The following is a 27,956-nucleotide window of genomic DNA, read 5'->3' as shown; positions in this document are numbered from 1 at the left end:
GTTACACGGGAAAGCTCCAGACACAAGGGAAATCTGTCTACACGAGTAGAGATAACAATTGAGAGTGGTAGTTAGAATACTCTTGGCAAAGAAAACATAGACAAGCTACAGATAAGAAAGAGAAACCTATTTAGGAAAAAAGAGCTGCTAGACTCTGAGAGAAGGAGCCTTTGGCCCCACTGGTTAAACTGGGTCACCAGAACCACAGTACAGAGAAAATGGAAATTGGTTATAGTACTACACATCTTTTATTATTTGTTATGCAAATATTTACAGTGAAATTCTCTATAACACTCATTACAGAGTTTGGGCTCGTAATTCTGACTGGATCCTTCTGCCATGTTCGTAAGATCAATTCTAAAGAGCCTTCTTCCCCTTCTCCAGACACTGATATTAGCATATGATCTAGTGGCCCCACGTTCTAGATTCTAATGTCCACAGTGAACAAAACCCTTTTCCAAATGCTGTTTCATTGAAAGTTAAATCTTTCTTAGAGTTTTCTACAACATACAAGCCTAAACAAATAAGAGTTCCAGGCTGGCCCTTGGAGCTTCCCATATGATCTTTATTCTTATGTGTTCCAAATGCATAGGCTAAACAGTTCAGTTTTTCAGATTTGAAGCGTTTTTGTATTTAAAAATATATAAGGTTATGACAATAGAATCACATTTATTGAATATAAATTACATGGATAATGAGTCTGCCTTGGAAATTTAGGGCATGTGATAACTATGCTTATGGTAGTATATTATAAAAAATTGATAAAATTTTTTGGAGAATTTATTCATCAATTTAAAATCCCCAGACAATAAATATGTGTTCATTTGGCATACATAATTAATTTTGTTTTATTAAATATAGATTAAAATCAGCAGGATAACTAGATGTTACCCAAATATTTCAACTTAAGAAAAAGAAATGCAAAATATCTGGCCTCCTCCTTACAACAATACAATACAATAGATTATTAAACTGATCTCTTTATTAAACTGATGATTTGCCTATTTAGAACCTTTTGGTAGAACACAATTAGGCAAATCAAGATATTTCAGTGTATCTATAAAAGCAACAATTATCAAAGTAGACAGCAGAACTATTGTATTGGCTTATTAATTAAATATTAGCCAGGAATATTTTATTACTAAAACTATAAAGATATCAAAAGAAAAGAAAAAATTAGAGATTTCCACTCTCCTTTAATGACCACAACTTTTTGAAGACTGTAATCTCCTGTAACAATCCAACTCTCTGTTACTCCAGAGGAAAATTTAGAAAAGACATTTTATAGAAACGGATGTCTATGATTAGTAAGTTTTCATATATGGTTGTGCTTCTACATTACGGATAAACTTCAATGTAGATAAAAGTATATCTGGCATTTTACAAAACAGACATCATCCCAGCATGCAATAGCTTTATTCCAATCCCCTCACTCTGGTCAAATCCTTCTGCATAAGATCCTAAAAATGTTCTCACTTGAAGCTTTGTCAGAATTCTTTTAATTATTCCCTTTTTCAAAGTTTCATTCCTTGCTTGCATTTTAACTGCACAATTTCATACACATTATACATACTGGATGCCGTTAGCTAAAAAATAAATCTACATCTTCTGAATTCTTTACAACTACAATCAAAGAACCTAGTAAAGTAAAAATAAAAAATCATAACATACATTACTTATGAGTGGTGCACACAGATGTTTGTTATGCTATTTTCTATAATTTTCACTATTTTCTTTTTTTTTAATTAAAAGCATTAATTGAAATCGGTGTTTATTGAATATAGGCTGTAAAAGAAGGGTTGTAGAACCAGGAGTGGGCTGACAGTTGGAGAGAACAGAGAGGAATTAAGAGGCAAGAGCTCATGGAGAAGTCGAAAAGCACATGCGATGGAGGAGACAGAAAGCAGGGGCTTTAGTTCAGATAACAGTATCTCAGCTTTCAAGATGGCAGAGGTGGGACCTCTCCTTAGGAAAACAAGACCAGGCGCTCTCTATGGAAGAAAACTAGTGAGACATGATGACCAAAGTAACCAGGGCATAGAAAGTCAAGATGTGGTAACAAAAACCACAAGCATTGATGTTGAAGTTGCCTAGGATGACGGCAGATAAAGATTAAAAGTCATATGATAAAGTTCTCGTGGATATTTGTAGGTGAGAAGGAAGAAGAGAAGGCAAAGGACCCATGTGGCTGTAGGACAGGAAGAGTGTGGCTTAATCTCATGACATATGGCTCAATGGCAAGGCATAGTTGATTACATACCTAGCAGTGGAAGAGGGAATCCAGAAGGGTGCTGGATACAACTACTGGCTCGAGAATAGATAAGTAGATGTGTAGTGGTGGGGAGGGGAGGCAGGGAGAATGGAAAAAAAAATGACTTCAATTTGAGAGAGTTTTGAAGAATGCTCCCCTTTTTTAGAGGAAATAGATATTTTATTGAGGTAGATATTAGGAATCCAGGAAAATTTTAAGGTTATCAGGAGATGTCAAAAGGATACATACAAGTTTCAGAGAGAAGAGTAAATAGAAGGAAGTTCCTCTAGGAAAGAACAAATTTAAGTCCTATCGGGTGATAACTGATTAGAGGGAATTAACCTGCAGCAATGGTGCAGGACTCTTATGAAAACATAAGGAGTGTAAATAAATCAGTACCTGTTCATGTTCAGGCCATTTAAGACTATACAGGATTTTGTTTTATATAATGTTCCTCCAAATGCCTATGACATGGGCGATTTCAGATTCAGACCTGGTAGAAGGACTTCATCATCAATGCAGTATAGAATATGCAAATTAAGTTGTTTTGATCCTGCATTATTTCATATTTAATCTTCAAACATGTTCTTTGGGAAAATTCTTATTAACAACCACTGACTTTGGACACCATCACACAAAAGGAGAGGCATAGAGCCAAGGATTTGTTCTGTATTTTCTTGTTCGTTTTTGAAATTAATTATCTAATTGTCAGTATATCCATCTGAAAGAGAAGCTTTCTGATATTGGAAGTGTTGAGAATTAGACAAAAATGACCCCCCCCCCCATTATCACCTCAAGACCCAACATAAACCAACTCCTATTTTTGCTTGGCCAAATGACTGACATTTCTGTGTGCCCAAAGATCTATACCTTCATCACAGACAAGCTTTAATACAAAACTCCTGTTTGTCTATTCTAGGAAATTACTAAGAAAGCATAACCCCAATCCTTCACTCTACACTAGGTACCAAAATAATTTCACAGCTGATTTAAAACTCTTACCCTCATCTTCATGCCCCAAGTGCAATGTGACCTGTCTAGCCAGGAAACTAACAGAGCATTCTCTCCCTTCCTCTTTCTGCAATGTGTTCTCCAGCTCCCAGCGGTGGTCTGTTCCCATAGTTAACCTCACAGACAAGATAAAGCTTTCTTGCCCAATGAAGCAAGAAGAAAAAAATCTCTCTCTGAAAATGTACCTCTGTCTCAAATTTTTTTTCCAGAAATAGATATTAATCCTGCCCCTTTGCCCACTCAGCCAATAGTCAAAGAACCTCAGAATATAAAAATTCTCAGTAATTTTCTATGTTGCTCCCATCAAACCATTTCAATACATATGCCTAAAATGGAGTAGGGAATAGAAAATAGTATGTATTCACCTCTGGAATGATCTCATATATTTTCTGAGCAAGAGATCCCACTGGCTTCTCTTATGTGCAATTCAAAGATGCCTAAAGAAATGACTAAGTATTTATGGTTCAGTTAAAATGTAAAAGCGTTTTCTTCTACTATTCAATACCTACTGCAAAAATACTACTGCAATGTAAGTTACATATTACAAAAGTGATTTCTCAGCCATGGGGAGAGATCCATTTAATCAAATCATTGTCAGAAATGTAGCATCTTGGGGGCGGGGTTCGGGCCCGGGTCGGGGCCTCTCAGGTCCCAGCCCGCAAGAGCTGCCTGCGCGGGTGGATCGCTGCGCGACCTTTGTTCGCATACCTGCGCCTGGGGTTCTCAGGCTGCGGTAGTGTAGGCGGCTCCTGTTCGGAGGCCGCCGCACGCTCAGTGATTAATGCAGGGAGTCCTCACCGTTCTGCTCTAACAGATTAGGAAACGGAGACTCAAGACAGGCCAGCGAGCGCCTCGGCCCGCGCAGCCCGCGGGAGACGGCGCTAGGAGGCACATCCACAGCTGTCTCCTCTCTAAAAAAAGATTGTACCTAAACCCGGCGACCTAGCCCACCCAGCACTGAGCCAGGGGGCATCGCCGTCAAGTATAACGTGGAATCCGGTTTGTCTGTCGTGGGGCACTTGTATTTCCGGGATTCTTCGTGTTTCTTCAGCCTTCTTGGGGGACGCTTCATAATGGTCCACCTTTGTAGTTCCCTACATGTTTCCTAGTTCCACAGAAAATGCATAGATCTCAGGTTCTGAAATAATCTGAGAAATGAAATTTCTTCCCATGTAACTGGGAATCTTTGATCTCAAAGTGGAGAGAGAGAGAGCGTGCGAGCACAGGCAGGGGGAGCGGCAGAGAGAGAGGGAGAAGCAGGCCTCCCGCTGAGCAGGGAGCCTGATGCGGGGCTCGATCCCAAGACCCGGAGGTCATGACCTGAGCCGAAGGCAGACGCTTAACCGACTGAGCCATCCAGGTGCGCCAGTGTTTATATTTTCTTCTCAATCTCTGTTCTGTTTGAGAATTAATAATGTTACTTAGTTGATTGTTTATTGGCAATGTATATGGTAACTTATGAAGGCTGTTATACAAATCAAGAGTAACAATGTAATATTGGAATTAATATACCCAAGTAGGAATAAGCTTAATTAGTGTGCTGTGATATATTGATATCATTTTACTTCCTTGAAATTACATCTTAATAACTTATTATTTTAGGTTTTGTATTTTCTTCTTTTTGTAGCTGCTTTAGGTATAAGGTTAGGTTGAGATTTTTCTTGCTTCTTGAGGTAGGCCTGTTTTGCTGAAACCTCCCTTTTAGAATCGCTTTTCCTGCATCCCAAAGATTATTGTTTTCATTTTTATTAGACTGTTATTATTTGACTATTGTGTTTTCATTTTCATTTGTTTCCCTGTAATTTTTGATTTCTTCTTTGATTTCTTGGTTGACCCATTCATTGTTCCTAGCATGTTATTTAACCTCCATGTATTTGTGCTCTTTCCAGATTTTTTCTTGTGGTTGATTTATAGTTTCATAGTGTTGTGGTAGAAAAGATGCATGGTATAACTTTGATCTTTCTGAATTTGTTGAGACTTGTTTTGTGGCCCAATATGTGATCCATTCTGCAGAATGTTCCATGTGTCCTTGAGAAGAATGTGCATTCCGCAGTTTTAGGATGGAATGTTCTGAATATATCCGTTAAATCCAAAAAAAAAAAAAAAAAAAAGAAATGTAGCATCTTCAGGGCTGCGATAAGATCGCCCAACCTCTTTTTTTAGGATGGGACTGGGACTTGCCCAAGTCCATATAGTTGGCAACAGAACTGTGAAAGACTGTAGTTTTCCCAGACCCTGGCCCAGCATTTATTCATTTATTCCCTTACCTCCATGATGTTCCCCCAAATCCATCCTTCCCATCCCCCTGGCCAAACTTCAGGCTTCCTAGTCTATGAAATAGTTGCTTAAAATTCTTTTGGAAAGAAAGTCAGTTCTTCAAATTCTAAACATGAAAAACAAAAGACCCCACCGAAAGTTAATAGTCAACAAATATTTATTTATGTGATTATAATGTACCAGGCACTGTAGAACAAAATTAATAAGATGGAAGCAGTGAAGGTAGTAAGGCAGATTTTGTTCATAGAGGGAAGTTTCAGAGTTTGAGCTCATTACTTATAAGTAACAAGGGGATTATGTGTTAATACGCAGTGAAGACTGAAAAGTCCAATCGACCAGCCAAGAAACAACAACTAAAAGCAAAACAACAAAATCTATCTATCAAAATCTATCAAAAAATAACTTGATAACATCTCTTACACAAATAAATGATTCATATAATTTGAAAATAAACACATTCAAAATCTCACGAGTCCTTAATTTTTTTTCAGGGTGTGTGGGTGTTTTTAAGTTTGTCATGTGAATACCAGTAAGGAAGGTTTCTTTTCAAAATGTGCATATGGTTATGACAAAACCGCTGTATTAATTTGAATTGAGAAAATGGCTTGCTTTGTTAATATTGGGTAAATAAGGTATTATAATTTTTAAAGCCTTTAGAAATTTTACAAGGATGCAAATGACAACAAAATATCATCTCAGGAAAATTTAAGAGCATAAGCAGTAAAATAGTGAGCATTTTTAGAAGTGGATATGAGACATAAATTTGGATTTTGGTAGAATTAATACAAATTACTATGAGGCTTTTATAACTGTGCAGAGATATGTTAATCAGTGTAACATGATATACATCTTAGTAAATTTGAGTTAATGAAGACAATAAAATTGTACTATGAGTATGATTGGAAAGATGAATATGCTTTATAACTTCTTTTATTTCACATAATTTCATTTTATATTTTACATAATCAACTTGTATCCTCCTTAAATTTTTAGTAAATCAATAATATATTGGTAAAATATCTTTATATAAGAAATAGAGTTAGCGTAAATTAGTCTGCCTTAATCCTAAATAGAAAGAAATATCTATCATAGTTTGTAATTTATTCTTTTTTTCTTTCCTCTTTCTTCTTCATTTTTTTGCTTTTTGCTTTTTTGGTCAGAAGGTATGATTAGGTAGACACTGTCACAGGTGACTGTGTTATCTATTGGAGAGACTAAAAACTTTGGAGTTTGATTCCTGGCTTTGACCCCTTCTAGCGTTTTTATCTTGGGTGAGTTACCTTTTAGTTTTCAGGATTAGTTCCCACATTTGTAAAGTGAGGAAAATAACACCTCCTGTTTAAAATTGTGATGAGCATTAGCGATCAAGTATGTCTATTACTCAGCATAGCAACTGGCACATGATGGATAGTTATTACTAATGAATTTAGTCATCATTAATTATTATACCCTGACTAACAGATATTTGCAACATATAATTCTAAAGGATGTGCTCCTGGGTTTTAATACTATTCTCTTTGATGTGTTTTATTTGATGGGGGGAGAGGGAAAAGGGAGGATAGCAATAACCAAAAACACATATCTAGAAAAAAAGGCATGGTGTCCCTAATAAATGTGGACAAACTGAATGCTAATTTGCATAACTTTGGGACCAATATCTCTAACCTTCATTTTTCTCCTAAACAGATTGAGCCAGATGATACTTGATAATTAATGATTCAAAGATTCTCTGGCATTCAAGGACTCTATGATTAACAATTCAGTTATGTTTATTGAGAATGCTAAAGAATGGCAACTCCAGTTTTTTCTACTAACATCAGATTTCCCTCTAAGATTAGAAGACTGTTCTAGTGATAATTGGGAGTGAATTTTAATATAAATCAGAAAATCACAGGAGCTGCATAGAAGTTCTTTAGTTAGAACTATGCACATCAAATATTGCCCTTGGAGAATTCTAGTGTGTGATTTGATATATTCTATGTAATCAGTTACTGATAGACTTTGACAGATTTGGTCATCTGTTTCCTAGACTCAGCCAACATGGCCTAGGGGACATGGATTTTAAATAAGACTAATAATTTAAACAAAGTATTTTGACAGTTGCCTTAAAAAAAAAAAAACAAACCTTTTATGACAAATGTCCTTTATGTTGCTGATTTTTATAGAGTATTGAAAATTTTAAGAAATGTCCACTTCCACATGAAATTTAATAAATGTTATAATGTATATGAAAAAGAAGCAGTTGAACTGTACTGGGCATGTGGCATGGTCGTAGGAACACCAAGACCGTTGTCTTCAGGGAACAGAGACCTATATGCAAAGAATGGTAAGACAGGGTGATATACACATTGATAGGAGTAAGATTATCCTTCCCCACATCTGGTTCCTCTTATCAAAATTCTAGTTTACATCTATCTATACACCTTTTTATATCTGTAAAAATTACCTATATGTGAATCAATCCTTTTCAGAATGTAGAAAAAGTGGAGCATGAGGGTCCAAGAGAAAAAAGAAAGAGAAATAATTCATAGCAGAAAAGGCTTAGGAGTTTTTGCCAGATAATCTTGGGAAAGACAATATAAAATGGAGCCTTAGAATTAGAACTGGCCCTTAGAAGAATATATTCATTCATTTTTCCTAAGAAACATTAATTGAAAAAAAAAAAAGATACACTACTTGAGCTCCTACTATGCACTAGCTACCATTCAAGGAGGTTGAGATTCGGGAATAAAAGAGAAAAAATTAAAAAGATATCTACCCTGATGAAACTTATACTCTAGAGAAGGAATAAGTTTTGTGAGAAAGGAGACCTTGTCTTTCTAGTTCAATACTATGTTCTAAAATAGTGTCTAATACTTAGTATATATTGAAAAAAAAATTGGTAGAATAAAATAAAAATAAAGAGATACTTTCAATAGTAAAGAGTATTATTGGGGTTTGGGATAGGAGACTGCCTTCCACATGATGGTCAAGGAAGGCCACTATAAGATGGTACCATTTGAATTAATAATTTATGTCCAAATCTTTTATTTTTTATAAGATCGAATTACATCAATGCTAGAGTAGTTGATATTGTCCCACAGATATCAAACACTGTGACATGTATTTCTTTGATTTTTCAGTTTGGTTAACATCTATTACTCTGTCTTTCAACTTCACTGATTCTTCCCTCTGCCATATCCAGGCTCCCATAAAGCCTATTCCATTAATTTTTCATTTCTGACAGAGTATTCTTCATTTATTTCCATTTGGATCTTTTTAATGCTTTACAACTCTGATAAAATCCTGTATGTTCCCATGAATGCTCTTCCACTGGGTTTTTTTTTTTTTCACATTTATCATGGTAATTTTAAAGTCTCTATCTGATAATTCCATTTCTATCTCTGGATCTGCTTCTACAGACAACTTGTAAGAAAACCTTCTTGACACTGGGTCACACTGGTTTTTTCTTTCATGTCTTATAATTTTTTATTATATGCCAGATAGTTTGTACAAAAGAACAGTAGAAGGATGCCTGGGTGATTCAGTTGGTTAAGCATCTGACTTTTGATTTTGGTTCAGGACATGATCTCAGGGTTGTGAGATGGAGCCCCAAGTTGGGCTCCAGGCTGGGCATGGAGCCTGCTTAAGAATCTCTCTCTCCCTCTGCTCCTCCCACGGCCAGAAAGAACAGTAGAGACTTACATAAATAATAATTACCCCCAGAAAAGGGTGCACCTCTTCTATTACTAGGTTGCTAATGTAGGAGACTGAGTTGGTGAAATCTGTTGCTGAGTCTGGACTTTGTTGTGGTTTTCCTTAGATTCAGCTCTCCACTGGCTTCAAACATTTTGATGGCTGAATCAGAACTCTTCTTTTCAGTAGGACTTGGGAATTGAGCCCCAGAAAGCCTCCAGAGTCTCTTTATTACGATTAGGCCAGCCACCAACTTTCCAAACCACGGGGTATCTTTTGCTGCTTACAGACCAGCTGCCAGCTTTTTGTGTTGCTAAGGAGTTCTCTTGGCTCTGCAGTCCCACACTGGCTTTCTGTGCTTCAGACTATCTTTCTGCTGAGCTTGCCTTCCTTAAACCTTCAAAAGAGCCACTGCAGCACAATAGGTTGAAGGCCTAGAATGCCTTGCAGCCCAAGCCTTCAGCAGGGCTCTGCCTTGTTACTGGAGAAGGCTGTGCTTACCTTAGAGAGGCTCTCTCTGTTAGGCTGCTTTGGCCCCACATCTGGTAGGCTACTCAATTAAGTAACATGGGAACGAGTTGGTTGCTAGAGGCTGACAAGGTCTGTGTCTGGGCTCCTTATATTTTCATACATCAGACCACTCCAAACACATCCATTAAATGTTCTTTAAAATTTCACTGGTTTCTCTATGATGACTTCCTTACCCTCTCACCATTCCTGCAGGGTGCAAAACAGTCATGTGTTTCTTCTCTCTGAAAAAGAACTTCTCATTCTCGGGAATTTAGTTTATGCAGGTTAATTTGCATTCTCAGATCTCTGCTATTTTTTTTTTAAGATTTTATTTATTTATTTGAGAGACAGAGTACAAGCAAGGGGGAGGGGCAGAGGGACAAACAGACTCCCCACTGAGCACAGAGCCTGACAAGGGAGTTGATCCCAAGACCCTGAGATCATGACCTGAGCTGAAAGTCAGACGCTTTACTGACTGAGCTACCCAGGTGCCCCTCTGCTAGGTTTTTAAAAACCAGATTTTGCAGTTTATCTGACTTGTTCTGCTTGTTAGGGTGGGAGTGGCGAGTTCTCTGGTTTTCTACCTCCAAAGGAGAAGTAGAAGTCCTGCCTGAATGTCAAAGTCACAATCTAACCATACTGCATCTATCCTAGCTGTTTGAGTTTGAGTTGGGAAATTCGTAGAAGGTGTTAAGCAGAGACAAAGGCAACAAACTCTGCATCAAGACATGTCACAAAACCCAGCAGTTAAATAGTAGGTATGAAAGTATATGAAATGTGAAGTATTTGAGGTGCAATCGCAGTCTAAGTAACAATAAGAATTATTGGTATGTAGTGTTATATGTCATTGTTTCTGTTGAGTTCTACACTGTTTCCAACAATTCATTAAAAAACTGATCACACACATAGCTTTTCCAATCTATAAATGTGTTCACTTCCTACACTAAGACACCTTCCCCTGTACTTTGTAACCCCAGAGCCATACCTAAATTTACAATTTAAACTAAATCAAGCACAAACAGTCACTGATCATTTTAATACTGGGGGTTTTAAAGGACACATTATGAAGAAATTAAAATGCAAAAAGCAGCACAAAGTTAAATTAAATTATTTATTATGGAAAGATTAGTCAATCTAGTTACTTCCCTAAATTCTGCATGAATAAAATATTACACAAAATTTCCTTTTGGGTGATCAGTATATAGATCAGAAACTCCCTGAAGAAGCTATATTAATAAAGTTAACTCATTCCTTATTAATGCTCCAGGCATTTTAACAACATGTGAAGTGAAATATCCACCTCAAAAATGACTTTAATGGTAAGTTACTTCTTTGCTTCACATATACAATGGATAATCAGTTCAGGAAAACTCAAAGGGAGAAAAAATAGCCAACTGTGAAATTCACAAATACTTTTCTTGGATTGGGTACAAATGCTATTCAGGCCAATACCAGGGATGCATAAATTCCTTCTATCCTATTTACAATCCAGTCTTGATTAGTTAGGAGCTCATTTTCCAGTTTGTGAATTATCTAGGTCTTTGATTCTTCTCTTCCCTCTGGCTGATTACCTTTACCATTTCTCTGCTCATTAGCACCTCCACCAGAAGGGGAAGAAAATCCAGGTGAAAAGAAAAAGCGAATCATACATGAACAGTTTTGACTACTCTGAAGCTTGACTTTTGAGAAATAATAATTTTCTATTGTGTGTATACGTCAGATGTTCTGTTATCAATTTGAAATTCTACCATTCACAATCTGAGAGAAATCCTTGAGAAATTACTTACCTTCATCTAGCTATTAGATTATAGTATGAAATGATGATGATATTCATGCCTTCCTTACAAAGTTATTCTGAGATCAGCTCAGAGAAATAGAAATTTGTGTACTACAAATGGCTATACAAAATTAATAAGTTATTATGTTTTGAATTCCTAAAATCCCTTTTTCAATTCTTGCTTCTTTGGCTTGGGAAAAAGCTCATTGCCAAAAGATGTTTGTTTTTTTTCTTTTTCTTCTGTTCTTTTTTTTTTTTAATCTTACCTTTTATGTCTAACATGATTATGAAATGCACTCTTGGTATAAAACTAGAAGATACTGGTAAAAATATCATATTGTTATTGATGAATTCCATTCATTAAGTCTTCCCTGTTACTGAAATGGATAATTGCAAGTTGCCTGTATAAATATGTATTATTCCTACTAAAATGGCCCTCATTCTAATGTATATTTTTATAACTTTGGTTTTTAAAATGAAGATAAATCCACAGAATACAATTTTCAGTCATTTGGAGGGTTCATTGTACATGTTTGTTCTATCAAAGTTTACCTCACTTGTAAGAATGTTTGATTTGCCTGGTGATTAAATTAGTTGTCCAAGGCCTCTGTGACCATTCTCCTTTTAGCTGGTTTACAATTAATTAGATCTTATTTGTGGGTCTCAGATACAGCCTCAAATTCTGCTTAAATGGAATCAATTATCCAACCATAAATAATGGTCAAAAATCAAAAACAGTCATTATAGCACAGTATACAAACCTTTAAAACAGCACCGCTAAGGGTTTTTTTGTTTGTTTTAACTATCTTAAAAAATAAAGAGAATACTTTCAAGTAAATGTCTTAAAAGACCTAAGGCGAAAATATGAAAATAGTTCCTTGTGTAAAATAAATCTCTGGAATATTCCCTGTAGAGTACAATGTAAAAGAATAAAATGACTAGTGGCAAAAAAAGAAGCTGAGGAAAAAATGTTGTCTATCAGCAAGCTCCCATCCCTCCCCCAAAAGTAAAATAAGATAAGTAGTTTGTAACAAAGTAAATGCAACACATGTAATTGTAGTACCTTATGTTAAATAAAAACCTTTATATTACCTCCTACTTTTAAGCCTGCCATAAAAAAACTGGTGCTTTTTTCTAAGATGTTTTTAAATGGGCCCTTTAAGATAAAAATATATATTTTATGGACTTGCAGGGGGCAAGGGGAGGAGAGTAGAAGGTTTTACTTTATCCTTTCTCTCTCCTGGTTTCTTGAATATTTTAAGAGAAGAATGCATTTGAGTTGCGTTCTCCACAAAAACATTAGAATGATGAGAGATTATCAAATTGGTATTAAGGAAGTGAGCCTACTGAACAAAACTCCAGCTGTTTGAGTATGGACTTCGTTTCATTTTATGACATGGTCTGGTTATGTAACAAACATATATAATTTATAAATTGTTTCCATTGCCTCTATCATGAGCTAATTTATACCAAAAAAGAGTTTAAATTCAATGCATCATCACCATCCCCAGGGTCTCTTTCAACATGGTTCAGTGTGTTCCATGCCATACTTCCAAATGGAGGAGACAATATTGTTACCCAAAAGGCAGCCTGACAAATTACAAAGTAAAGGGGAGTTTGAGAAAAAGTATGTTGTAGGCAGTTATTCAGGGGCTTCTTGTTCTCCATTAATCTATTTGTATATTTATTTTTATGCCAGTATCACCCTATCTTGATTCCTGTAGTTTTAAAATAAGTCTTGAAATGAGAAAGTTTTAGACTTCCAAATTGGTTCTTTTTTAAATGGTTTTGGCTACTATAAATTCCATAGGAATTTCAAAATCAGCTTGTGAAATTCCACCAAAAAAATAATGCTAACATTTTGATTAGGATTACATATTATCTTTACATCAGTATGGGGAAACTTGACATCTTAACAATACAAACTCTTCCAATCACTGAACACAGTAGCACCTCCCATTTATTTAGGTCATCTTTAATTTCTATCAGTAATATTTTGTAGTTTTCAGAGTTCATGTCTTTCACATCTTTGTCAGATTTATCCCTATTTCATGTGTCTGCTGCTATTGATATATTAATATATTTATTTCAGTTTCCAGTTGTCTATTGCCAGCATATAAAAAGTATGATTGATTTTTATAAGTTGACCTTGTATCTTGTAGCCTTGCTAATAAACTCATTTATTATTTAAAGTAATATTTTTACAGGCCATGACCAGGATGTGGTGAGTTAGGCATTCTCCTGGGGTACAGAATTTAAGAGAGTACAAGAAAAGTTGGTAATGAAGACAAACGCTATTTTAATGTAATATTTTTAAAAAATCAAATCTGAAGGCACCTGGGTGGCTCAGGCGGTTGTCTGCCTTCAGCTCAGGTCATGATCCCAGAGTCCTGGGATAAAGCCCCGCATTGGGCTTCCTGCTGAGCAGGGAGCCTGCTTCTCCCTCTGCCTGCCCCTCCCCCTGCTTGTGCTCTCCCTCCCTCCCTCTCTGTCAAATAAATATATAAAATCTTAAAAAAAAAAAAATCAAATCTGAAAACAACAGCCTGTAAGCTAGCTGCCTGCTTTTGTAAATAAAGTGGTTTTTACTGGTACACTTAATCACATTTTCTACGTAAACAATCATGTCATCTGTGAATAAAAACAGTTTTACTTCTTCCTTTGAAATCTGCATATCTTTTTTTGTTGTTGTTGTCATTCTCTTATTTAACAGCACAGAAACTTTAGCACAATGTGGAATAGAAGTGGTGAGAGCAGATACCCTTATTTCTCTTAGAAAGAAAATGTTCAGTCTTTCACCATCACCTATGATGTTAGCTTTGGATTTTTTGTTTGTTTTTATTGCTTTTCACTGGGTGAAGGAATTACCCTTCTATTCTTAGTTTGCTGAAATTTCTTTTAAACTAGAAACAGATTTTTAGATTTCTTCAATTTTTTTTTGTTTGGTTTATGGAGATAATTATACAATTTATATTGTTGTTGTCATTGTTGCTATTATTTAGTTTGTCACTTCTGTGAATTACAATATTCTCAAATGTTAAACCTACTCAGAATTTTTGGGATAGACCTCATTTGGTCATAATATAATCTTTATAAATTACTGGATTATATTTGTTAAATTTTGCTTAGAACTTTTGCATCTATGTTCACGAAGAACAATGGTCCATATTTTTCCTGTCTTTTGTCTAGTTGTGGTACTAGGGTGTTGGCACCATAGATTGAGTTGGGAAGTATTCCCTCTGTATTACTTTTCTGAATGAGTGTGTGTAGAATTGGCATTATTCTTTCATAAATGGTTGACAGAATCTACTTGTGAAGCCATCTGGGCCTACTGTTTTCTTCATGGATATGTTTGGAACTATAAATTCAATTTCTTTAACATTATCTATTGCTTCTTGATTAAGCTTTGATACTTTGTGTCTTTCAAGGAATCTGACCAGTTTATTTGCATAAAATTGTTGATAATATTCTATAGTTTTTCTTTTAATATCCATAGAATCTTCAGTGGTGCTACTTCTCTCATTTCCTATACTGATAATTTGTGTTTCTTCTCTCCTTTTTTCTTCATCAATCAGGCTGTTTGATCAATTTTAGTTGTTCTTGCAAGGAATTTTGCAAAGCTTTACTTTCCTTGATATTCTCTATTGTTTTTTCTTGCTATCTTATTAATTTCCTCCACTGATCTTCATTATATCCTTATTTTATTTACTTTGAGTTTAGTTTGTTCTTCTTGTTCTAGTATTTAGAGGTGGAAGTTGTAATAATTAATTTGAGACTTTCCTTCATTTCGGATATATGTGTTGGATGCGATAAATTTCCCTACTAGTAATGCTTTTATGACATAGCACAAATTTTAATATTTTATATTTTAATTTTCATTCAATTCAAAATAATTTTAATTTCTCTTATGATTTTTTCCTTTATTCAAAGATTGTTTAGATGTATTATTTATTTTTTAAATATTTTGGGGATTTTCCAAATACATGCCTGTTGTGGTCAGAATACATACCTTGGATGAACTGAATTCTTTAAAATTATTAAGACTTCTTTTGTTGCACAGAATATGGCCTATTTTAGTAAATGGTATGGATGTATTTGAAAAGACTGTGTATTCTGTTGCCATTGGATGACATGTCCTATAGATGTCAATTCGATAAGTTGATAGCATTTTTCAAGTTTTGAATAGCCTCACTCTATTGTTTTATTAATTATTTACCAGTAGGTATGGGAATCAACTGTGATTCTGAGTTTTTTATTGCTCCTTCCTGTTCTATCAGTTTTTGCTTCATGTATCTTAAAATTTTGTTACTAAGTGCATAAACCTTAGGATTGCTATCATTTCTGGATGGATAGACCATTTCATCATTATAAAATGGTCCTTTTGGTCCCTGGTAATAATCTTTGCTTTGATATCTACTTTGTTATTAATATTACAAGATTTTATTTGATTAGAGTTATTATGGTACATCTTTTTCCATTGCTTCAATTTTCTCCTATTTGTGTCTTCATATTTAAAATTGTTTTTCTTGTAAGCAGTATATATAGTTGAGTCATGCTTTTTCAGCCAATCTGAAAATCTCTGCCTTTTAATTGGGGATGTTTAGACCATTTATATTTAATGTGATTTTGATATGGTTAGGTTTAACTCTATCATCTTACTAGAGGGTTTCTATTTGCATTGTCTCTTTTTTATAGCCTTTCTTTTTCTGCCTTCTTTTGGTTTGAGTACTCTGTATGATTCTATTTTATACCTCTATTGTTGCTTTTTAGCTATAATTCTCAAGCATTATTTTATTGGTTGTTTAGAGCTTAGGGCATACATCTATAAGTTATCAGTCTACCTTCAAGTGATAAAAAACTTTACATAAAGTGTTAGAAGCTTACAGTAGTATATTTCCATTTCTTCCTCACAAATTCTGTACAATTACAATACAAAATGTAATACTTAATATATTTTATAAACCACAGACTGTTTTATATTTTTGTTTAAACAACCAATTCTCTTATAAAGTGAATTAAATAAAAGCTATTTATAGTTACAAATTCCGGTACTTTTCATTTCTTTGTGTAGATCCATATTTCAACCTAGCATCATTTTACTTTCTGACTAAAACATTTTAAAAAATATTTCCTGTGGTGCCAATCCCTCAGTGATGAATTCTTTTAGTCTTTTTCTCTTTGGAAAATACACATCTGTATTTTTGAGAGATATGTTGCTGAATTTTGTAATCTAGATTAACAGTTGTCATTTTTTCTCTTTCAGCACTTGAAAGTTGTTGTCTTCTAGCCTGCATTGTTTCTGACGACAAATCAAAACAATAACCTTTATATTTATTCTTCTGTACGGAACAGGCTTTTTGTCTTTACTTTTAGAATTTCTCTTTATCATTGGTTTGATTAATTTGATTATGATGTATTCCTTGGTGTAATTTTCTTCATGTTTCTTATGCCAGGGGCTCAAGTTTCTTGGTTTTTTTGTTTGTTTGTTTGGCAGGTGAGAAGGCTTATAGTATTATGAAAAACTGGGAAAATTGGGGCCATTTTTTTCTTCAAACTTTGAAAATTCAGTACATATTAGACCACTTGAAGTTGTCCCTAGCTCACTAACAGTATGTTTACTCCCCACTCCCCAACACCCCCCACCCCCACATGCATTCTACTTTAGATAGTTTTTATTGCTACATCTTTAAGTTGATTTATCATTTTTTCTGCAATGCCTAATATGCTGTTAATAACTACCAGGGTATTTTTCATCTTATTCATTGCAGTTTTCTCTGGTTTAGTGGAGTTTTGTTTGTTTGTTTGTTTGTTTTTATCTATGTTCCATCTCTTAGTTTTTGAACATATGGAATATAGTTGTAATGACACTTTAATGCATTTGCCTGCTAATTTTAACATCTCATCAGTTCTGGCACAGTTTCAATTGGTTTTCCTCTTATTTTGGGTTATATTTTCCTACTTTCTTACATGATACATAATTTTTTAAATTGAAATTCAATTAACCAACACATAGTTTATCATTAGTTTCAGATGTAGTGTTCAACAATTCATCAGTTGTGTATAACACCCAGTGCTCATCACATCATGCGCCCTCCTTAATGCCCAGCACTCAGTTACACCATCCCCCAACCCACCTCCTCTCCAGAAACCCTCAGCTTGTTTCCCATAATTAAGAGTCTTTCCCTCTCCAGTTCTCCCCTGCTTGTGTTCCCTCTCTCAGTCTCTCTCTGTCAAATAAATAAAATCTTAAAAAAAAAAAAAGTCTCTCATGGTTTGTCTCCCTCTTTGATAGGTAATTTTTAATTGAATGCCAGACACTGTGAAGTTTATATTATTTGGTCCTAGATATTTTTGTATTCCTATATTCTTGAATTTTGTTCTGAGTTGCAGTTAAGTCACTTGGAGATATTCTGATCGTTTCTTGCTTTTAAGGTTTGTTGGGCATGACTAAAGCAGTGCTCACCCTGTGGCTAATTGTATATCATAGGGTTTTCCAGTCTGGCTAGCAGAAGAGTCATTATTCCCAGATCCATTTAAGAATTGAGTACTAGTCCCTCTAATCCATTCAGAAAGTTCTTTCTGCAGTCCCTCGTAATTCACTCACATGCATGAGCTGATCTGTACTCTGCTGAATACTCAAGAAAGACCTTCTGCCAGTTTCTGGAATACTCTCTGTTATGTAGCTCTCTGCTTTCTGGTGCTCTGACTTGTGAATTCTAGCCATCTTGGTCTCCCCGGACTTTCACTTCTATCTCCTCAACTCAGGTCCCTGGGTTCTGCTCCCTGCAATGTGGCCTGGAAACCTTCTTGAGCAATGGCAGAGCTCATTTACTAAGTTTTCCATCTCTCAGTGACTACTATCTTTATTGACTGATGTTCCAGGTCTTAAAAACTGTTTTTTCATATATTTTATAATTTTTTTTTATGTTGCTGTTTCAATTGGGATGGTAAATCCAGTCCCCATTACTCCATCTAAACTGCAGCTAATGTTTTCTTTTAAGAAACTAGGAATATCCTATCTCAAAAAAAAAAAAAAAAAAAAAAAACTTGGCTACATGGAGCCAGAAACTAATCACAGAACTATGAGCTACATTATGTATTCTGATTCATTTTGGCTACTCTTGCTTTGTGGAATCAAACATATTTTAAATTTTCTTTGTTTCTATGCTGATACTAAGAAAATAACTCATTATTTGAGTCTTGTTTTAATTGGAAACTAAGTCAAAAGAATGAATGATATTAAAGCACAGAAGTATAATGAATACAACACTGAACAAAGAATCAGACTTTACATTCTATATGACATATAATAAACTCAGGTTCAGAAGAATCACTAAAAAGTATATTTAGTGAGTTAGCTTTTAATTTTTTAGTTGGTAATTATTTCTAAAATAGTGACTTTTATATGAATTGTTCAAAAATGCTTTGAAAATCAACTGGCAATATACTTCAAGAGCTCTAAACATGCTGTTACCTTTGACTTACCAAATCCCTCTCTCAGAATATTTTATGGAAACTAATTAGTATTTTAAGATGGACTAAAAGCTAAATGGATAAAGGTATCCTATGCAATATCATTTATAGTGGTGAATAACTGCAACGTCCCAAACATGTTACATATAATATCTCATTTAATATGTACAACCTCTGAGAATAGTTATTGTCATTGCACAGATGAGGAAGTTGAGGTTGAGAGTGCCAATAAATAGCAAGTCAAAGGACATGCTGAAATTCAAACCCATTCTGACCTAAAACCTCATGCCTTTAGTTCTTAGAGTCTATCAAGTCTAGGAAAATGAAAACAGATATTTGTTAGGATAATTGGATATGGATTGTTTTACCTCCATCCACCCTAACTTTTTAAATTTCCATTACTATTATGATTCATTTTTATTTTATTTTTTGTAGACTAGGTATTTTTTAAAAAATCAATAAAGTAATGTCATCAGATAACTGTCCTGGATTTTAGCAAAGAAGGGAGGTTGGGAAGTATTTATGTCCTCTAGAATTCATGGTGGAAAGAAGGAAGGAGTTTCCTGGGGATATACTAGCCTTCCCTTCAATACCTGCTCTAGCAGTTTCTTAATTTATTTAAAATAAATCAACATGGGGGGGGGCACCTGGGTGGCTCAGTCATTAAGCGTCTGCCTTCGGCTTAGGTCATGATCCCAGGGTCCTGGGATGGAGCCCCGCATCGGGCTCCCTGCCCGGCGGGAAGCCTGCTTTTCCCTCTCCCATTCCCCCTGCTTGTGTTCCCTCTCTCGCTATATCTCTCTGTCAGATAAATAAAATATTTAAAAAAATAAAATAAATCAACATGGGAATGTGTAGAAATTGACAGAAACAGAGACTTGACAAGGTTAAAAAATTCCAGAGGGAGCAAAGGAGGAACCCCTCCAGTGCAGGGATACCTATATTTCTGTTGGTAAATATCCTTTTCAGGATATGAGGGGGAAAGGGCCAAGGTGATGTTTATGCTTTATAAGCTCTGTGATAAGAAAGCAATGGTTTAATAAAAAATGAAAGTAAAATAACAACCCTGTACTGGTCATTGTTGGCCTGACAACATACATATTATAGTTTTATCTGTTACTAAATTTTATCTTTCTAAATAGATGGAGGGGGAGGTAACAAAATCCCCTTATTCCTAATGAGTGAGACTTAATTATAAATAATCCAAAGAAAAGAAAGCCTGCTTCTGCTGAGTCAGCCTTCATAGTGCCTATAAGAAGACTGTAAGAGTTATAGGGTGATGAACATCCACTGATGAAGCAGTGAGCATCCTCCGTGCTTAGAGGATACATAGATCCAACTGAATGTCTTGACTCCCTATTTTCAAATACAGAACTTAAGATGGGACCCGGTAACAGTTCAAACCAAGGTCCACATTGAGTCACTGACATTGTTTTCTAAAGTCAGCTACATTCCTGCAAAGCAGTAAGTATTGAGCTATAAAATATCCTGCGCTGGGACTAATGACAAAATAATAGTTTGCTGATGACAGACTTCTTTCTTTGTCCAATAAAAAGATTTTGTTTTCTATTTGAGAGTCTGTGGTTAAGAGAGCTCAATGTAATTGACCCTCTGAGTGGGTGGGTAAAGGAGGACTGAAATAACATATTACTCCTAATTCCTCAGGTTCTTTAGAGCCAAGTAATGGGAAGATTTTCAGTTCCAGGGACTTCACTTACTAGCTGTGTGACACTGCGCCTCGTGCAATGCAATATTTCAAAAAGTCAGTTTCCTCATCTATAAACTGAGGAAAAACTCTGCTTCACAGATACATGAAGCCCACAGTTCCTAGCATGTATAGAAGGCTCTCAAGTTCTGATACAGGACTTTTATAAATATTTAATGATGTATGTCAAGGGTTATGAATGATGCTGGTTTTATATGCAGTAGAATTAATTGATGAAGTTTATAAAAAAATACACACCACACACACACACACACACACACACACACCGATGTATACTCATTGTATCCATGTCAGAATTTCTGAAATGACTGAACTAGGACAAGGTCTAACCATAAAAACCTTTTCTGAAGCTCCCCAAGTGATTCTATATCACAGAACTGAGAACCACTGGACATAGGTTCTTAATCTGAGGTCCACAGAATTCTTGACAGAATGCAGGAAATTCATGAACTTGGATGGGAAAAAATTAGACCTTTATTTTCACTAACCTCTGCTGAAATTTAGTGTTTCCTCATGAATACAACAGACCACAGTACCACTATCAATACCTGTAACTTTGCACCAACGGAAGCCACAGAAAATCACCATACAGTTGTCACAGATATCTCACTGTGTCACTGATGGTCACCATTATATGTCAGAATTGCAATAGTTACTAGATCTGCCATGAGCCTGTGTTTTTAGTGACTTATTAGGGAGGAACATGAGTTACTATACCATATTCTTTAAAATGAGTTGAGCATTCTGTTTTAATACAATGGGAATCCTTTGCATACTATTGAATTGGGTTTTACATATTCAAAAACATTCTGAAGAAAGGCTCTTAGGCTTCACATGGGTATATAAGGAGTCCATGGCATACACGTAGGGTTAAGAACTCTGCATTTAGAGGCTATTGGTCAGGAAAGCGCTTTCAGGAATGCTGATGAAGAACAACTTCTTTGGAGTCATTTTGAACTTAATGTGCGCAATGCTGATTTCTCAGTAATGAACTGAGAAAGGGTTTCAGTAGAATGAGGTGTATTGTAATAGAAGTATATTTACATATCAATTGTTCTTCCTTTATTAATTTCTCTAACAAAGCCATCACTCCCTTTTCTAGCTTTACCAGCTAATTCAATGCTGAATCCCTATCTTTTGCCTAACTCTTACTTTAGCTGCCACAAATGATAGAAAATGTCAGTCTTTGTTTGCTAATTCAGTGCATTCAGACAAAATGCAGCATGTATTTTTTTGGTAAAAAATTTTTTTTCGAAGCCTAAAATATACGGTTTCTAAGGCTTTTGCAGTGAGAATGAAAGGATTCACTTAAAATTGATTTCTGTAAGCCCTAATTATACAGTACATTTCATAATAAGCATTGCAAAATCTCAGCTTAGGAACAAAAAAAAAAAAACTCTTAGTAATAATTGTCACTACAATGATCAGTGTGCCAAATTTAATTCACAGATAAATAAAAGGAAACCTTGAAAGCTGGGCAGAAGTCTATTATAAGTGTAGGCTTTGGTGTAACTCTGTGATAGCTAAGAAACAAGCCCTTACAATATATTTCAGTTCTCAATGCCTTTATATTCAAGATGTTCTTCCAGCTGTCTTCTCCAGTTCGCGGCCAACTCGTGCCTATTCTCTCCGGAAAGAGAGATACTAGCTGCTGATATCAGCTGGCCTACATCCCTTCCCCACAACCCCCAGGATAGTTTCTTTTTCAGAAAAGTTAGCCCTTGCTTAGAAGCTGCCACAGTGGGTTGAATTATCTGATCCCTGTCATTAAAGGTGGCAGCCACACACTCGAGAATGATGTGGGAAAACTCCAGTGAGAGTGATAATTAAACTTGGAAAATGAAGGGTCACCTTCTTTCATTCAGCTCATTGGGTTTGGCATCAGAGTAATTCCAAAACAGTGGGGGATATTCTACTCTCAGCATGGCAATATCTAGGTGCAACACATTATTTCTATGGGTTCAAATGGGAATGCCATTTTAATTGTATTTAAAATGTTATCTTTGATATGGGGAATAAAAATGTTAGAAATCAGTTCTAACAATATAGAAAAAGAAAAATGAGTATAATCTAAATGGTGAAAGAATTAGAATCAAGAAATGCAAGCATTGTTTTCTCAGAAGAAAAAGCATTATAGGAGAAGAAAATTGTTTCCAGGGAAATTGAAAAGAACATTGAAATGTGCCTCTTCTTTCTACTTGACTGTGGAATCACAAAGTGAAGGTTTCATCTCAGCTTTCTTGTCTACTTACAGTCATTTCTTGGAGGCCATTATTTAACATCTCACTCCTGCCCAGAAGAGGGTAGACAGAACTTAAGACAAGCCATTGGTGGGAGTTCTGTTCCAGGAAAAATGATTTTTTTCAGATACACTGGTGTATCTAAATACTATAGCAGCAATATTTGGGGAAATTATATTTCATGCTATTCTTATGTTGCATTAAAAAGTAATACTGAAATTTTAAAGGCCTGAAATGATACTGCAGTAAGTACATTAGAGAACACTATCATTAGGAGCACAGATGCTAAAAGCAAGTTTCAAGTTCAAATTCTGGATTCACTGTATATAATAACCCCCCTGATCCATGGGGAATATGTTCCAAGACCCCCAGTGGATACCTGAAACTAAGGGTAGCACTGAACCCTCTAAATACTATGCTTTTTCCTATACATACATACCTACGATAAAGGTTTAGTTTATAAATTAGGCACAATAAGAGATTAACAACAATAACTAATAATAAAATAGAACAATTATAACAACATACTGTAGTAAAAGTTGTGTGAATGTGATCTTTCTCTCTCTCTCTCAAAATCCCATATTGTACTGTCTTCACTCTTCTAGTGATGATGTAAGATGTTAAAGTGCCCATGTGATGAGATGAAGTGAGGGGAATAACATAAGCACTGTGACATAGCTTTAAGCAACGGCTGACTTTCCAACAATACATCAGAAGGATGATCATTTGCTTTCAGACTGTGGTTGACTGCCGGTAACTAAAACCATGGAAACTGTAGCTGTGGATGAGGGAGGAACCACTGTAATAGCTGTGGAACCCTGGGCATGCTACCTAACTTCTGTGTTTCCTCTTGGTTTTCTCCCTGTGAAATGGGGAAAGTAATAGTACTTATCTTATAAGATTGTTTAAAGACTGAGTTTTAAAATATATAAGGCATTTATAACAGTACCAAGCACAGTTTAATCTTATAAGAGCTCAAGTTTATGGTTATTATGTTATTGCATGTTCAGTACCTAGTATAACACTTAAACCCGTAGACCATGTTTAGAAATATATTAATAGGGATGCCTGGGTGGCTTAGTCGGTTTAGCATCTGCCTTCGGCTCAGGTCATGATCCCAGGGTCCTGGGATCAAGTCCTTTGGCAGGGAGCCCGCTTCTCCCTCTGCCTGCCACTCCCCCCTGCTTGTGCTCTCGCTCTGACAAATAAATAAATAAAATCTTAAATATACATATATGTATATATAATTCTTATTATTATTTATTGACCCACTTTTTGTCCTCGTCATTCTGAGAAAAGCTTCACACAAAATTTGGATCCTTTAAAAAACAAATAGCTCAACATAATTATTATTAGAGTTGATTGTATAATGTGAACAGAGATGATTTGCAACATCATTCTCAGAAAGTGAACGACTCCTAATGAACAGAAGCTATAGGTTTCATATGGGTCTTAATAGTACCCTTCATATCTGAAGGTTTGACTTGAGGAAGATTAATTATATTCTATGTGCCTTCATTTTGCTTCAATGTAAGAAAACTTTGAAACAATTAGGACTTTCTAAAACATAAAAAACAAAAAGCTTGATGGGTTAGACAATAGTATGATAACAGAAGTCCTTTTGTAAGATTTTCTAATGTATTGGTTTGTGGGAAAATATCCACAAATTTCATTAGATTTTAAAATATTTATCATTGGAATACTTAAACCATTCCAATTTGTCTTTGAATCTTTTCTACAAATAAAGACACACATGGCTCAAACCTCAATCTCCATTCATCACCAGCTCTGAGAGAGAAAATAAGGGGGGCAGGGGGAATGTGTGTGTGTGTGTGTGTGTGTGTGTGTGTGTGTGTGTGTGTGTACATGCATATATGTGCATTGAGGTGAGGGAAGGAGAGAAAAAATGAATGAATGACATCAAGGACAACTCTAACCATCTATTGAAGAGAAAATACCATCCATAGGTTAAAAAACTACTGGCAACATAGAGAAATGAAATATATGTAATCTTTGTTCACCGTACTTTTAAAGAAAGGGTTTTATAAAAAAAAAGTGACTCATTCAGTATAAAGGTATTAAAATTATTTGGTAAATTATTTCCCACTGAAAAAATATAAATACACTATATACAAAGATAATCTGCTTCTGCCTCAGGTTTATATTTAAAATGATTTATAGTCTGCAATTTCTTCCTAAGGTCATCACCTTCATAAATACTAGCCACATCCAGTGAAAATCAACTCAATAAAATGAGTATTTCATTTCTCTTCCTCCTGCTTATGTAGATACTTCTTCCATCTGCATGGCACCCATTTATAACAAAGCCTCACATTGTGCAGATTTTTATGAGTTCTTGAGCTTTTCTTTCTTTTTTATCTTTCTATGCATCAGCAAAGCAACTGGCAGATTCTTTAATAAAATATATTATACACATTAATATTTATAAGCCTATGAATTGGATGTTTAAATAAACATTCACCAACTTATGCCAATTCTTTTGTTTTAGACGTTAAATCACACTTACATTGTCTGGAAAGTCAGCTTTTAGTTCAGTGACACTTTGACACCAATATGCAGCCGTTTTTTCACTGATGAGCTCAATATTCAGGAAGGAGCTTTGTCCAGGGCCATACATGGGGCCGGAGGTAGTCCCTCGGATGATTCTAGGCGAAACATTTGTCACAATGTCCTGATAAAAGAGTAAAGATATTGGGTCTCCTTCTGACAAAGAAAAACTACAATCTTTATTCTATGCTCATTTCCATATGACAATATTTTACCAAGTCCTTTCTCACATTTTTACAGAAGGATTTTAAAAAATATATTTTAAATTACACATGAACATAAACTACTTCCAAATAAAAGAGTAAAATATTTGTTAGCTTTATTTAAATTACTTCCCGTAATTGCAAAGTTAGCATAGTAAAAAAAATAAAAATATGTAAATTAATTTACACTGGTTTGGGTATACATATTTTAATTTGTTTGCAATTAAATAATAAATAAAAACTTGATAAGTAAAATGTAAGAATATCATTTCAGTCTATCCAAACACCTTCAATGAGATTTTTAACTCCAATAAAAGCTAATGTTTTGTAAAGAAAAAAAATATTTTTCTTAAAAGGTAATTCCAGTGTAAATCATCCAAGGAGTACATATTAGTACTACTGGCTCATCAAACTTCAACACATACTCTAACAAACTAACTGGGTTGCTCAACTTACCTATAGGATTCTAACTATAAATTCACATTCAATGAGAACTCATTTCTCCCAAGACTGAAATGAGGATATCAATAACTTCCTGATAACTATAAACAGTAAACAGTCAAATTAACTTGCTTGTTAAGTGTAATTAACAATGCACAACTGCCTCTAAAGCTGTATTAACAAAGAAGAGTAACATTCTTATGTTACTAAAAACTAAAAAGAAACAAAGAAGAAAAATGTTTCTTTAGCCAACTTCCAATTAAAATTAATTTTGAGTAAAGGTCATTTAGTTAAGGATTTATCAGAATTAGTCATTTAAGTACCCCTCCTCACCATCTTGTCACTTTTAGTGAGATAACATGAACCCCCATTAGTATATAGCAATTAAGGTCAATTTACATATTTTAATTAAGAACCACCCCATATAAAACAATTAGCGTAATAGGCATACTAACTGGATTTCATAACATTTAGACGTTTTTCCAACTAGATAGACAGGAAACCTTAATTAGCATTAATTAGTGCTGATCTGCATATGTTTGATAAGGCATACCCTTGCCACAAAAGATTATTTATTCCTGAATCTGCCAAATGCTACAGTTGCAGAGGATGAAAGGACTTTTCTTCACATTGCATGTTAATTTCTGGCAATTTACATTCACTTTTACATTTGAATTAGTATATTATAAAATAAATGGTATAAATGTTACAATAAGCCTCCTTAAATATGTACATTTTAACTTATAGGAATCCTGCCAGTTAATGTTTTACTAATTAAGCCATTCCACTTCTATTGTAATTGTGGGCAACACCACCAGCCTTACTTTGATTTGCTATTGTCAAACAGTGTTCCACAATCTTATAATGGGTAAAATGACAAGTAGAGTCACTGTAGGAAGTTTGAGCCTAGTGGGTCAAATTTCTGTCTTGGCAAATGCTTCAGTGCATGCTCTGCATCCCTGCAGGTGGCTTCTGTGCAGCTTCCCCAGGTAGGTACTCTCGTGCTGCCATGGTCTGAGGAGACAATTCTAGGAACAAGTAAAGCTGGTTTTCTTCCATACTCCAATTTTCAAGAGCCATACTCTTTAAGCTTTGAGGTCCTCATTTCCTCTGCTCTACCCCCTACCCTAAAAGCCTTTCACCTAGATAAATCCATTCTAGGCCACAGGTTGTGCTCTGCATAGGAAAACCTGGCCAAGGAGGTTAACGGAGACCTCTTTCAGTTCATCAACTCATGTGCCCTGGCACTGAGTAGTTCCACAAATGAAGGGGCACCTATTTTAAATGATCATTTTATAGTTTAATGGCACCTCCTGCTTATTGAATGAAACATGTTAGCAGCATCCCTGTTCCTGCCCATTCTTCTTCAGGTCTTATCTTAGACTTCAGCTTCTTTGAGAAATCTTTTGATCTCTCCAACATCATCAAGTCTTAATAAGCTGCTCTCACTCATGCCACCATCACAATATATACCTTCCCCAACTGGCATTCATAACATCTTGCATTGTGACTGTCTATATTCTGGTCTGAAACTTCCACTAAGAGCGTAAGGTATGGAAGAGAAGACACTATCTTGTTTGCTATTACACGCCCAGCTTCTAGCCTGGCCTTTAGTAGGTGCTCAAATAATGTTTTTTTAAAGAAGCCTAGAGCAAAATCGTAGGCATTAGAATGGGTCTTGCCCTGAGGGATGGGAACTATACAGGATTTATTGCTGGCTTTATACTGTTGCTGAACAGACATGTGGGTTTGGGCTTACGTTCAAATTTCAGGTACTGGTTCTTTACTTAGATTCTTTCCTACC

At 35.2% G+C, this 27,956-nt stretch overlaps 1 protein-coding gene across 2 annotated transcripts in view; it reads right to left on the bottom strand.

Moving 5' to 3' along the window:
• The window catches only part of DPYD (dihydropyrimidine dehydrogenase), a 798,492-nt gene that overhangs the window by 299,793 nt on the left and 470,743 nt on the right, over positions 1 to 27,956 (bottom strand). For both annotated transcript variants that reach the window (XM_025872261.2, XM_073896265.1), the window contains exon 14: positions 25,468 to 25,632. In XM_025872261.2, the coding sequence (XP_025728046.1) occupies positions 25,468 to 25,632 (165 nt within the window). The remainder of the gene's footprint in view (positions 1 to 25,467; positions 25,633 to 27,956) is intronic.

The sequence above is a fragment of the Callorhinus ursinus genome, unplaced genomic scaffold (assembly GCF_003265705.2).
Source record: "Callorhinus ursinus isolate GAN/ISIS: 27379988/994484 unplaced genomic scaffold, GSC_fseal_2.0 scaffold9, whole genome shotgun sequence".
Lineage (NCBI taxonomy): Eukaryota > Metazoa > Chordata > Mammalia > Carnivora > Otariidae > Callorhinus > Callorhinus ursinus.
This window is presented reverse-complemented; position numbering and strand designations above follow the sequence as displayed.